Source organism: Pseudoliparis swirei, chromosome 17 (assembly GCF_029220125.1).
Source record: "Pseudoliparis swirei isolate HS2019 ecotype Mariana Trench chromosome 17, NWPU_hadal_v1, whole genome shotgun sequence".
In the NCBI taxonomy this organism is placed as follows: Eukaryota; Metazoa; Chordata; class Actinopteri; order Perciformes; family Liparidae; genus Pseudoliparis; species Pseudoliparis swirei.
In genome coordinates this window covers 458705-472889 of record NC_079404.1, presented here as the reverse complement: position 1 = coordinate 472889, position 14185 = coordinate 458705, and the positions used below count along the sequence as shown (strand labels likewise).

Below are 14185 nucleotides of genomic sequence, written 5' to 3'. Positions count from 1 at the left end.
TTGACATATTTTAATGTCAAAATTATCGTCATTTAATTAATTTAACTTCGATTTTGTTATATTATTTATGTTTATGTCCTTAATGTTATTTTGCTCATGTTTTTTTTGTCCAATGCATGTAATGTAAAGGCATAATTATACTGGCATGTTGCTCGTAAATAGTTAAATAAAGCAGCTATATACCTGCAAAAGAAGTGAAGTACCGGATGGTTCTTTGTTAATTATCTCTCGATCGAAAACGTGAGCTGGAGAGGCTGTACATTGTTGTGAGCTATAATAATTACAGATACACTTGTTATTCTATTGCTGTCTCACTGCTCTACTAAATGTATGACCTGCAAACCCCCAAACATGCTGGACAGTCATAAAGATAAGGGAATACTGAGCAAATAATAATACGTAGACACTAAAATGGACATATCAACACACATGTTGTTTTCTTTATACTCTGGGAATGAGTAATTTACACATGCATTCAAATTAAATGGATCATGTTTGGACATCTAAGCCAAGACCATTTGAACGTCGCAGCACATTTATTAATGTATAATGAAAAATAAATAAATGAGACGACTATATTTGACAAATAAAATAAGTGCATAATATTTGGATTTCATTTAATTGTATGCAAGCTGCATGCAGCCTAATTTCCTTTGATGGTTGTATAGTTACTGTAACTGCTGTCATCACACCGCCACCAGATGGCGCCCTTCACTTGTTTAACGACATCCACGAGCCACTAACCACACCCATTACCTGTCTGATATGTTTCACTAGCTCACTATGACGACACACAGGTGACCATTTTATGAGTTTTTCAGAACCCCCAGTGTAGGAATGCACAGTTCAGCCCAATAATGGACACCTGAGCAGCTCGTCTGGCGCGCAGAGTGATTCCTGAGTGACAGGTGTCGGTCAGGTGGTGCACAGCTGCACTCGTTCGGCACCCCCGGCCTGTTCATTTAAATGTATTTTAAATGAATTTTTAGCCGTTTCTTATTGAGACTTTATGAAATTATACACGCGCAATTGTTTAAAAAGAATACACCAATTTAAAAAAGAAGAGGTGTGGTGTGTGCACATGTCCCTGTGGTTCCGCCAGGTCAGCTGATCCTCCTCATGCTCGCGGCTGGGCTCCTCCTCTCATGAATCATTACCCAGCACTCTGCAGGGTTCAGACCTCAGAGCAGCAGAAGCACCATGGAGGACTCCACAGGCAGGACGGCCAAGAAAACCGTGGCGGTGGTGGGCGGTGGTCTGGTAAGAAGAGAACATGAAAGTGAATTAGGATCATTCTTTGTACTATTATCCTTTCATCTGTTATGCTCACCCTGAACAAGGTGGCTGGCTTCTTCTAAAGTGGGACTGCAGGCTCTTTCTTCGATTGGAAAGAAGACCTTTTTTTTATTTGCACATTGCAGTGTTAAATAAGTTTACAAGAGCTGTGTGTTCACGGCTCTGCAGCCTTTCGAGTTCATATTGCTTCCTGAGAGATACTTATGTCGTCGTGATGTTCAAAGAAAGGTCCTGACTCCACTCAGGTCGGGGCGCTGAACGCCTGCTTCTTCGCCAAAAGAGGCTTCAATGTGGAAGTCTATGAAACCCGAGAAGGTACATCCAAAGCCCTCTGTTCCTAAGAAATGCACATTGTTACGTCATCTCTCTGAGGAACAGACCCCTTGCATGGCATGGGCAGTAACGGGTTAAAAAACACACAACAGATAACCAAAGTGTCACAAAAGGTCCAATTGACACGTGGCGTCTGATTCCAGATATCCGGCGAGCCGAAGTGGTGACGGGCAGAAGCATCAACCTGGCTCTGTCCCACAGGGGCCGGCAGGCGCTGAAGGAGGTGGGGCTGGAGGAGCAGGTACGCGGTCACACGGACCCGATGTTTGACTCGTGAACCGGGCCGGACCCTTTGCTGCTTGTTCATTGGTCTAAAAGATAACACAATAATTGGGTCATCCTTCCTGACCTCGTTACCGGGCAACTCCTCCGTAACCCCGCTGACGCCACGGGGGCTTCCTGGCTTAGCTGGATGATAATAATGAATACACAACCGGTCCCCCCCCCGCTTTCTTTACCGGATGTTTTATTCTGACGTCCGCTGGTCTTCTCGTGGCCCACGTTGCTGCAGCGTGGCTCCTCTGAAACCTGCAGGACCTCAAGGGAACAAATAAACAATTGGAGATAAAAAAGTAAATCATGGAACGGTTTTCGCTGAACAACCTTTGGTCTAAATGTTCAACACCTTTTATCGATCTATAACAGCCGAGCACGCTCGCGTTCTTTCTCCAACGTAAACCACACGTTGACCATGAAGCTCTCCTCCGCTCTGGTGCACGAGCTCCACATGTGTCGCCCTCTTCCTGTTTCCACCACTTCCCCTCAGATCGTCTCCAAGGGGATCCCCATGAGCTCCAGGATGATCCATTCCTTGAGTGGAACACAGTCCCAGATTCCTTACGGCAGGAGAGGCCAGGTGAGCAGTCATGATGACGTGAACACATCATATAAACCACAGTGTGATCCCACGGCCTCCTTTAAGAGTTCTAACAGAACAACGGAGCTGCCACCTGGAACCCAAAAGGGTTCTTCAGAGTGACGCCACGGGAGAATCATTTCTGGTTCCTCACAGAACCTTTCAAAGCAGGGTTCTTTCAGGAACCATGTCCTTAAAAAGTTCTTCAAAGAACCTATAATGGTGCCTTAAAGAACCTTCAGAACATGGTTCTTTACGGCCTCATTTCCCAAATGGTTCTCCAGTGGGTGATGGTTCTTCGTAAAACCACAAAGCCTTTCAAAGAACCGTTGAAGAACCTTTATTGTTCTGTGTGTGTGACATTAAAACAACATGCAGGTGTGTGTTAACTGTAACAGGACGAGTCACACCTGGAGTCACCGAGCGTGAGCAGAGAGTCTGAAGGTGACCTTTAGCGACCCGGAGGCCGAAGATGGCTTCAACCGACCAGCCTCCCCGCCGTGTGTGATGAATGACTTCAGGACTAATGACACTCTGACTTCTCCTTTCAGTTCATCCTGTCAGTGGACCGGGCCAACCTGAACAAAGAGCTGCTCACAGGTACCCCCCCCACCAGACACATAACCAAAAAAGAAACATGCATTTTAGTAAATAAAATGAGTTAAAAGCCCTGTCTATGACTTGTGTGTGTGAATATTGAATGACACGCCTCCGTGCAGACGTGTTTATAAGGTAAAGCCGGCCCCCCGGTTCAGGGCCGATCCAGACCCACTGAGTGGGAAGGAGATATTTGTGGGAGTGAGAAAACTAAATACACAAAATGCACATTGTGTATGTCTGACTGCGGTGTTGTTGTCCCCGGGGTCCAATCAGACTGAGGTCGTTCCCCTTTATGGATTTCACTGTGTGTGAAAGTCTCCGTGAGCATTCCACCACGTCATCCCATGTGGCCCCCGGCGGCTCCAGAGACATGTTTCAAAACGCGTTACAAGAGCTCACAGCACGTTGTCACATGAAGAGCAACACTAACCCTTCAATGTGGCCTGCTGCAGAGGCCCCTCTGGCCTGCTGCCGGGGCCCCTCTGGCCTGCTGCAGAGGCCCCTCTAACCTGCTGCCGGGGCCCCTCTAACCTGCTGCCCCTGTGGGGCCCTCGGTGACTCCTGTGACTCGCTGCTCCTCAGAGGCAGAGACGTTCCCAAACACGAAGCTGAACTTTGATCACAAGCTGCAGGACTGGAGTCCTGAAACGGGGGAAATGACCTTTGTCAGGTAAATAGTTTCACATGTCACACACCTGGTGACCCTTTGATAAACACTTTAATAATACGTACACTACCGTTCAAAAGTTTGGGGTCATCCAGACAATTTCGTGTCTTCCATGAAAACTCACTTTTATTTATAAATGAATTGAACATTTCATAGAACATATAGTCAAGACATTGACAAGGTTAGAAATAATGATTAATATTTGAAGTATTAATTTTGTTCTTCAAACTTCAAGCTCAAAGGAAGGCCAGTTATAGCTTATATCACCATCATAACTGTTTTCAGCTGTGCTAACATAATTGCACAAGTGTTTTCTAATCAGACATTAGTCTTCTAAGGCGATAACACAATGTACCATCAGAACACTGGAGTGATGATGAAATGGGCCTCTATACACCTCTGGAGACATGTCATTAGAAACCAGACGTTCCACCTAGAAGAGTCATTTACCACATTAACAATGTAGAGAGGGTATTTATGATTAATGTTATCTTCATTGAAAAAACAGTGCTTTTCTTTGAAGAATAAAGACATTTCTAAGTGACCCCAAACTTTTGAACGGTAGTGTACATATAATAAACACTTTAATAAACACTTTAATGATGTGTATATATATAATAAACCCTTTAGTAAACACTTTAATAAACACTTTAATGATGCGTATATATATATTAAACCCTTTAATAAACCCTTTAGTAAACACTTTAATGATGCGTATATATATATTAAACCCTTTAGTAAACACTTTAATGATGCGTATATATATAATAAACCCTTTAATAAACACTAATGATGCGTATATATATAATAAACCCTTTAATAAACACTTTAATGATGCGTATATATATAATAAACCCTTTAGTAAACACTTTAATGATGTGTATATATATAATAAACACTTTAATAAACACTTTAATGCAGTTTTACATGAGGCTTGAGTCCAAAGTGCTCGTGGCGCGTTCCGCTGACGGCTCATATGGACTGACTCCCGCCACGGAGTGCCGTTGCCATGGGGACGACCCCTCGTGTTCTGGCGCCCTCAGGTCTGACGGCTCGGCCCGGCGGGTCCGGGCGGACTTGGTGGTGGGCTGCGACGGGGCCTTCTCCGCCCTGAGGAAGAGGTTCATGCGCCGCAGCCGCTTCGACTTCAGCCAGACCTACATCCCCCACGGCTACATGGAGCTCACCATCCCGCCCGCCGCCGGCGGCGAGGTCAGTGGGGGCGGCGCCGCGACACGCCGCTGACCTCGGACGCCACTGCAGACGACCTCTCGTTGCTTCTGTCCCCAGTTCGCCATGAAGCCCAACCACCTGCACATCTGGCCCCGCAACACCTTCATGATGATCGCCCTGCCCAACCTGGTGAGGCCTTGACCTGGAGTTACAGCTGCATCCATGTGTCCAGCTGCAGGGGACAACAACATGTTGTTGTGGTTGTTGTGTATTTTATTCAGTCAAGCATTGCAATACGATATTATTATATATAATGAACAAAACAGAAAGAATGTATAGGTAGAAGTAAAACATGCTTATATATTCCTATCCTAAATTATTATTATTATCAAATAAATCAGAAAATTAATATAAAATAAAGATGTATGTGATGTGTGTGTATATATATATATTATTTAGTGTATATATTTATTTTATATATATACAAAAAATATATATGTAGTATATATATATTAAATAATATACTACAAATATATATTTAGTATCTATATATTAAATAAGATATATTTACAGTGTATATATATACAGGACTGTCTCAGAAAATTAGAATATTGTGATAAAGTTCTTTATTTTCTGTAATGCAATTAAAAAAACAATGTCATGCATTCTGGATTCATTACAAATCAACTGAAATATTGCAAGCCTTTTATTCTTTTAATATTGCTGATTATGGCTTACAGCTTAAGAAAACTCAAATATCCTATCTCTAAATATTAGAATATCATGAAAAAGTATACTAGTAGGGTATTAAACAAATCACTTGAATCGTCTAATTAACTCTAAACACCTGGAAACACATTTTCAAATGTTTGATTTTGTTTTGCTGTTATAAATCTTTTTTTTTACTTGGTCTGAGGAAATATTCAAATTTTATGAGATAGGATTTTAGAGTTTTCTTAAGCTGTAAGCCATAATCAGCAATATTAAAAGAATAAAAGGCTTGCAATATTTCAGTTGATTTGTAATGAATCCAGAATGCATGACATTTTTGTTTTTTTAATTGCATTACAGAAAATAAAGAACTTTATCACAATATTCTAATTTTCTGAGACAGTCCTGTATATACACATATAATAAATACATGTTCTATATATATCATACATCTTCCATAAACATACGTCTCAATCACACTTATAACTCTCAAAAGTTGTTTCATAAACAATCCTTACCATAATAATCCACTTGGGACACAGCACCTACGGGTGCGAAGTCTCCTTCCCTTATCGGGAACACATCGTTATGAATCTGTCAGTCGGTTGGTACAGTCCAACTGAGTTTGGTTTGTTCCGTCTGGGCTCCCGTAGAAACAGCTGGCTCATTGTACAGGAAGCAGAACACATTTCTTATCAAGGGTTAACACGTTAACGTGAACTCGAACGCCTCGTCACAGTAGAGTCTTGTTGTGTTTCTGCTTTCAGGACAAGACCTTCACCTGCACCCTCTTCATGCCCTTCGAGGATTTCGAGAAGATCACCACGGGCGACGAGGTCATCGACTTCTTCCAGCAGTTCTTCCCCGACGCCATCCCGCTAATCGGAGTGTGAGCGTGGACATGTCTTTACTCTAGCACATGGTTCTGTGGACATGTCTTTACTCTAACACATGGTTCTGTGGACATGTCTTTACTCTAGCACATGGTTCTGTGGACATGTCTACTCTAGCACATGGTTCTGTGGACATGTCTTTACTCTAACACATGGTTCTGTGGACATGTCTTTACTCTGATAGCACATGGTTCTGTGGACATGTCTTTACTCTGATAGCACATGGTTCTGTGGACATGTCTTTACTCTGATAACACATGGTTCTGTGGACATGTCTTTACTCTGATAACACATGGTTCTGTGGACATGTCTTTACTCTGATAACACATGGTTCTGTGGACATGTCTTTACTCTAACACTTGGTTCTGTGGACATGTCTTTACTCTGATAACACATGGTTCTGTGGACATGTCTTTACTCTGATAGCACATGGTTCTGTGGACATGTCTTTACTCTGATAGCACATGGTTCTGTGGACATGTCTTTACTCTAACACATGGTTCTGTGGACATGTCTTTACTCTAACACATGGTTCTGTGGACATGTCTTTACTCTAACACATGGTTCTATGGACATGTCTTTACTCTGATAACACATGGTTCTGTGGACATGTCTTTACTCTGATAGCACATGGTTCTGTGGACATGTCTTTACTCTGATAGCACATGGTTCTGTGGACATGTCTTTACTCTAACACATGGTTCTGTGGACATGTCTTTACTCTGATAACACATGGTTCTGTGGACATGTCTTTACTCTGATAACACATGGTTCTGTGGACATGTCTTTACTCTGATAGCACATGGTTCTGTGGACATGTCTTTAATCTGATAGCACATGGTTCTGTGGACATGTCTTTACTCTGATAACACATGGTTCTGTGGACATGTCTTTACTCTGATAGCACATGGTTCTGTGGACATGTCTTTACTCTGATAGCACATGGTTCTGTGGACATGTCTTTACTCTAACACATGGTTCTGTGGACATGTCTTTACTCTAACACATGGTTCTGTGGACATGTCTTTACTCTGATAGCATATGGTTCTGTGGACATGTCTTTACTCTGATAACACATGGTTCTGTGGACATGTCTTTACTCTGATAACACATGGTTCTGTGGACATGTCTTTACTCTGATAACACATGGTTCTGGGGACATGTCTTTACTCTGATAGCACATGGTTCTGTAGACATGTCTTTACTCTGATAACACATGGTTCTGTGGACATGTCTTTACTCTGATAACACATGGTTCTGTGGACATGTCTTTACTCTGATAGCACATGGTTCTGTGGACATGTCTTTACTCTGATAGCACATGGTTCTGTGGACATGTCTTTACTCTGATAACACATGGTTCTGTGGACATGTCTTTACTCTGATAGCACATGGTTCTGTGAGACATGTCTTTACTCTGATAGCACATGGTTCTGTGGACATGTCTTTACTCTGATAACACATGGTTCTGTGGACATGTATTTACTCTGATAACACATGGTTCTGTGGACATGTCTTTACTCTGATAGCACATGGTTCTGTGGACATGTCTTTACTCTGATAACACATGGTTCTGTGGACATGTCTTTACTCTGATAGCACATGGTTCTGTGAGACATGTCTTTACTCTGATAGCACATGGTTCTGTGGACATGTCTTTACTCTAACACATGGTTCTGTGGACATGTCTTTACTCTAACACATGGTTCTGTGGACATGTTGTATCTTTACTCTGAACACATGGTTCTGTACATGTCTTTACTCTGATAGCACATGGTTCTGTGAGACATGTCCTCTGATAGCACATGGTTCTGTGGACATGTCTTTATCTGAACACATGGTTCTGTGGACATGTCTTTACTCTAACACACTGATGGAGGTCTTTCTATCAGCTCCGGACCTCCGTCATCTGATCTATTCATATCCCACAGCCGAGGAGGTGATGGAGGAGGTCCCTCATCTCCTCGTCTCCTAGTCCCTCGTCTCCTCATCTCCGCATCTCTTCAGCTCCTCTGATCTAAGTCCTCTCTCATGGACTTTATTTGGCATGAACATCTGTCCTGCAGACGGGGTCTCTGGGCCTCTGGGTCTCGGGCTCTCGGGGCCTCGGGCTCTCGGTGTCTCGAGGTCAGGTCCTTCTCGTCTCCCTCGGACGTTCCGGGTGCTTCCGTTAGCGCCCCAGAGCAGGAGGACCTGTTGCTAACGGTTTTTTTCTCCCTCTCAGCGATGCTCTCCAGAGGGATTTCTTCCGGCTGCCCGGCCAGCCCATGGTGTCCATCAAGTGCTCCCCGTACCACATCGGGGACAAGTGCGTCCTCATGGGGGACGCGGCGCACGCCGTGGTGCCTTTCTACGGCCAGGGCATGAACGCCGTGAGTATCTCCCCGGAGAGAAGAGGAGGGCTTGAAGCGGAGGCTCACTCGCCCTCTCTCTCGCTCCGCAGGGCTTCGAGGACTGCCTCGTCTTCGGGGAGATAATGGACCAGATGGACGAGGACTTCAGTGAGTACAGAGTCAATGAGAGCGGCGCCGCTGGGTCCTCATTCTGTCCCACTTGAGCTGCTCTTGGTTCCAGACGCCCAGCTTGTCCCTCGTCTCTCCGTCCAGGCGCCGTCCTGCCGGAGTACAGCAGGGTGCGGGTCCCAGACGACCACGCCATCGCGGACCTGGCCATGTACAACTACATAGAAGTAAGGTGTCTCCCTAACGTCCTCGTCTCCTCATGTCCTCATGTCCTCATGTCCTTGTCTCCTCGTCTCCTCATGTCCTCGTCTCCTCGTCTCCTCATGTCCTCTCTGGTTCTGTAATAATGTATATATATACATATATATATATAGATATATGTGTATATATATGTGTATATATATACATACATATATATATGTGTATATATATATACATGTATATATATGTGTGTGTGTATATATATCTACATATGTGTGTATATATATATTTGTGTATATATACATATATATTTATATATATACATGTGTGTATATATATGTGTGTGTATATATATATATATGTGTGTGTATATATATATATATACATATGTGTGTATATATATATATGTGTATATACATATGTGTGTATATATATACACACATATGTGTATATATATACATATGTGTGTATATATATATGTGTATATATATATATATATATACACACATGTGTATATATATACATATGTGTGTATATATATATATGTGTGTGTATATACATACTGTATGTGTGTATATATATACATATGTATTTATATATATATATATATATACATATGTGTGTATATATATATACATATATATGTATCTCCACCGCTGAGTGGAGATGTCGATGTGCTTCAGGACTTCACCAACACGTGTCGTCTGTCCTCCTTCGTTTAGATGCGAGCCCACGTCAACTCCAACTGGTTCCTCTTCCGGAAACGTGTGGATGACCTGCTCCACTTCCTGCTGCCGAAGACCGTCGTGCCGCTCTACACCATGGTGAGAGGATGAGTCTACACCATGGTGAGAGGATGAGTCTACAGTGGTGAGAGGATGAGTCTACAGTGGTGAGAGGATGAGTCTACACCATGGTGAGAGGATGAGTCTACACCATGGTGAGAGGATGAGTCTACAGTGGTGAGAGGATGAGTCTACACCATGGTGAGAGGATGAGTCTACACCATGGTGAGAGGATGAGTCTACAGTGGTGAGAGGATGAGTCTACAGTGGTGAGAGGATGAGTCTACACCATGGTGAGAGGATGAGTCTACACCATGGTGAGAGGATGAGTCTACAGTGGTGAGAGGATGAGTCTACACCATGGTGAGAGGATGAGTCTACACCATGGTGAGAGGATGAGTCTACAGTGGTGAGAGGATGAGTCTACACCATGGTGAGAGGATGAGTCTACAGTGGTGAGAGGATGAGTCTACACCATGGTGAGAGGATGAGTCTACACCATGGTGAGAGGATGAGTCTACACCATGGTGAGAGGATGAGTCTACAGTGGTAAGAGGATGAGTCTACACCATGGTGAGAGGATGAGTCTACACCATGGTGAGAGGATGAGTCTACAGTGGTGAGAGGATGAGTCTACACCATGGTGAGAGGATGAGTCTACAGTGGTGAGAGGATGAGTCTACACCATGGTGAGAGGATGAGTCTACATCATGGTGAGAGGATGAGTCTACACCATGGTGAGAGGATGAGTCTACAGTGGTGTGAGGATGAGTCTACAGTGGTGAGAAGATGAGTCTACACCATGGTGAGAGGATGAGTCTACAGTGGTGAGAGGATGAGTCTACACCGTAGTGAGAGGATGAGTCTACAGTGGTGAGAGGATGAGTCTACACCATGGTGAGAGGATGAGTCTACAGTGGTGAGAGGAGGAGTCTACACCATGGTGAGAGGATGAGTCTACACCATGGTGAGAGGATGAGTCTACACCGTGGTGAGAGGATGAGTCTACATCGTGGTGAGAGGATGAGTCTACACCGTGGTGAGAGGATGAGTCTACAGTGGTGAGAGGATGAGTCTACACCATGGTGAGAGGATGAGTCTACAGTGGTGAGAGGATGAGTCTACACCATGGTGAGAGGATGAGTCTACACCATGGTGAGAGGATGAGTCTACAGTGGTGAGAGGATGAGTCTACACCATGGTGAGAGGATGAGTCTACATCATGGTGAGAGGATGAGTCTACACCATGGTGAGAGGATGAGTCTACAGTGGTGAGAGGATGAGTCTACACCATGGTGAGAGGATGAGTCTACAGTGGTGAGAGGATGAGTCTACACCATGGTGAGAGGATGAGTCTACAGTGGTGAGAGGATGAGTCTACACCATGGTGAGAGGATGAGTCTACAGTGGTGAGAGGATGAGTCTACACCATGGTGAGAGGATGAGTCTACAGTGGTGAGAGGATGAGTCTACACCATGGTGAGAGGATGAGTCTACACCATGGTGAGAGGATGAGTCTACAGTGGTGAGAGGATGAGTCTACATCATGGTGAGAGGATGAGTCTACAGTGGTGAGAGGATGAGTCTACAGTGGTGAGAGGATGAGTCTACACCATGGTGAGAGGATGAGTCTACACCATGGTGAGAGGATGAGTCTACACCATGGGGAGAGGATGAGTCTACACCATGTTGAGAGGATGAGTCTACAGTGGTGAGAGGATGAGTCTACACCATGGTGAGAGGATGAGTCTACACCATGGTGAGAGGATGAGTCTACAGTGGTGAGAGGATGAGTCTACAGTGGTGAGAGGATGAGTCTACACCATGGTGAGAGGATGAGTCTACAGTGGTGAGAGGATGAGTCTACATCATGGTGAGAAGATGAGTCTACACCATGGTGAGAGGATGAGTCTACAGTGGTGAGAGGATGAGTCTACAGTGGTGAGAGGATGAGTCTACACCATGGTGAGAGGATGAGTCTACAGTGGTGAGAGGATGAGTCTACACCATGGTGAGAGGATGAGTCTACATCATGGTGAGAGGATGAGTCTACATCGTGGTGAGAGGATGAGTCTACAGTGGTGAGAGGATGAGTCTACAGTGGTGAGAGGATGAGTCTACACCATGGTGAGAGGATGAGTCTACACCATGGTGAGAGGATGAGTCTACACCATGGTGAGAGGATGAGTCTACACCATGGTGAGAGGATGAGTCTACAGTGGTGAGAGGATGAGTCTACACCATGGTGAGAGGATGAGTCTACATCATGGTGAGAGGATGAGTCTACACCATGGTGAGAGGATGAGTCTACAGTGGTGAGAGGATGAGTCTACACCATGGTGAGAGGATGAGTCTACAGTGGTGAGAGGATGAGTCTACACCATGGTGAGAGGATGAGTCTACAGTGGTGAGAGGATGAGTCTACACCATGGTGAGAGGATGAGTCTACACCATGGTGAGAGGATGAGTCTACACCATGGTGAGAGGATGAGTCTACAGTGGTGAGAGGATGAGTCTACACCATGGTGAGAGGATGAGTCTACATCATGGTGAGAGGATGAGTCTACACCATGGTGAGAGGATGAGTCTACACCATGGTGAGAGGATGAGTCTACAGTGGTGAGAGGATGAGTCTACAGTGGTGAGAGGATGAGTCTACACCATGGTGAGAGGATGAGTCTACACCATGGTGAGAGGATGAGTCTACACCATGGTGAGAGGATGAGTCTACAGTGGTGAGAGGATGAGTCTACACCATGGTGAGAGGATGAGTCTACAGTGGTGAGAGGATGAGTCTACACCATGGTGAGAGGATGAGTCTACACCATGGTGAGAGGATGAGTCTACAGTGGTGAGAGGATGAGTCTACACCATGGTGAGAGGATGAGTCTACAGTGGTGAGAGGATGAGTCTACAGTGGTGAGAGGATGAGTCTACACCATGGTGAGAGGATGAGTCTACAGTGGTGAGAGGATGAGTCTACATCATGGTGAGAGGATGAGTCTACACCATGGTGAGAGGATGAGTCTACAGTGGTGAGAGGATGAGTCTACACCATGGTGAGAGGATGAGTCTACAGTGGTGAGAGGATGAGTCTACACCATGGTGAGAGGATGAGTCTACACCATGGTGAGAGGATGAGTCTACATCATGGTGAGAGGATGAGTCTACATCATGGTGAGAGGATGAGTCTACACCATGGTGAGAGGATGAGTCTACATCATGGTGAGAGGATGAGTCTACACCATGGTGAGAGGATGAGTCTACAGTGGTGAGAGGATGAGTCTACAGTGGTGAGAGGATGAGTCTACATCATGGTGAGAGGATGAGTCTACACAGTGGTGAGAGGATGTGTCTACACCATGGTGAGAGGATGAGTCTACATCATGGTGAGAGGATGAGTCTACACCATGGTGAGAGGATGAGTCTACACCATGGTGAGAGGATGAGTCTACAGTGGTGAGAGGATGAGTCTACACCATGGTGAGAGGATGAGTCTACAGTGGTGAGAGGATGAGTCTACATCATGGTGAGAGGATGAGTCTACACTATGGTGAGAGGATGAGTCTACAGTGGTGAGAGGATGAGTCTACACCATGGTGAGAGGATGAGTCTACAGTGGTGAGAGGATGAGTCTACAGTGGTGAGAGGATGAGTCTACACCATGGTGAGAGGATGAGTCTACAGTGGTGAGAGGATGAGTCTACACCATGGTGAGAGGATGAGTCTACAGTGGTGAGAGGATGAGTCTACACCATGGTGAGAGGATGAGTCTACAGTGGTGAGAGGATGAGTCTACACCATGGTGAGAGGATGAGTCTACATCATGGTGAGAGGATGAGTCTACAGTGGTGAGAGGATGAGTCTACAGTGGTGAGAGGATGAGTCTACAGTGGTGAGAGGATGAGTCTACATCATGGTGAGAGGATGAGTCTACACAGTGGTGAGAGGATGAGTCTACACCATGGTGAGAGAATGAGTCTACACCATGGTGAGAGGATGAGTCTACATCATGGTGAGAGGATGAGTCTACACCATGGTGAGAGGATGAGTCTACACCATGGTGAGAGGATGAGTCTACATCATGGTGAGAGGATGAGTCTACACCATGGTGAGAGGATGAGTCTACAGTGGTGAGAGGATGAGTCTACACCATGGTGAGAGGATGAGTCTACATCATGGTGAGAGGATGAGTCTACACCATGGTG

The 14185-nt window shown here is 44.9% G+C and overlaps 1 protein-coding gene across 1 annotated transcript; it reads left to right on the top strand.

The window, feature by feature from the left end:
- The first annotated feature begins 1164 nt into the window (after positions 1–1164).
- Positions 1165–10058, top strand: LOC130207393 (kynurenine 3-monooxygenase). The gene is made up of 13 exons (XM_056435974.1): positions 1165–1260; positions 1542–1611; positions 1773–1870; positions 2396–2485; positions 3037–3085; positions 3668–3755; positions 4796–4964; positions 5043–5114; positions 6404–6525; positions 8754–8901; positions 8973–9030; positions 9136–9218; positions 9915–10058. The coding sequence occupies exons 1-13, from the start codon at positions 1201–1203 to the stop codon at positions 10026–10028; spliced, it is 1221 nt and encodes a 406-aa protein (XP_056291949.1). The 5' UTR covers positions 1165–1200; the 3' UTR covers positions 10029–10058.
- Positions 10059–14185: the final 4127 nt, after the last annotated feature.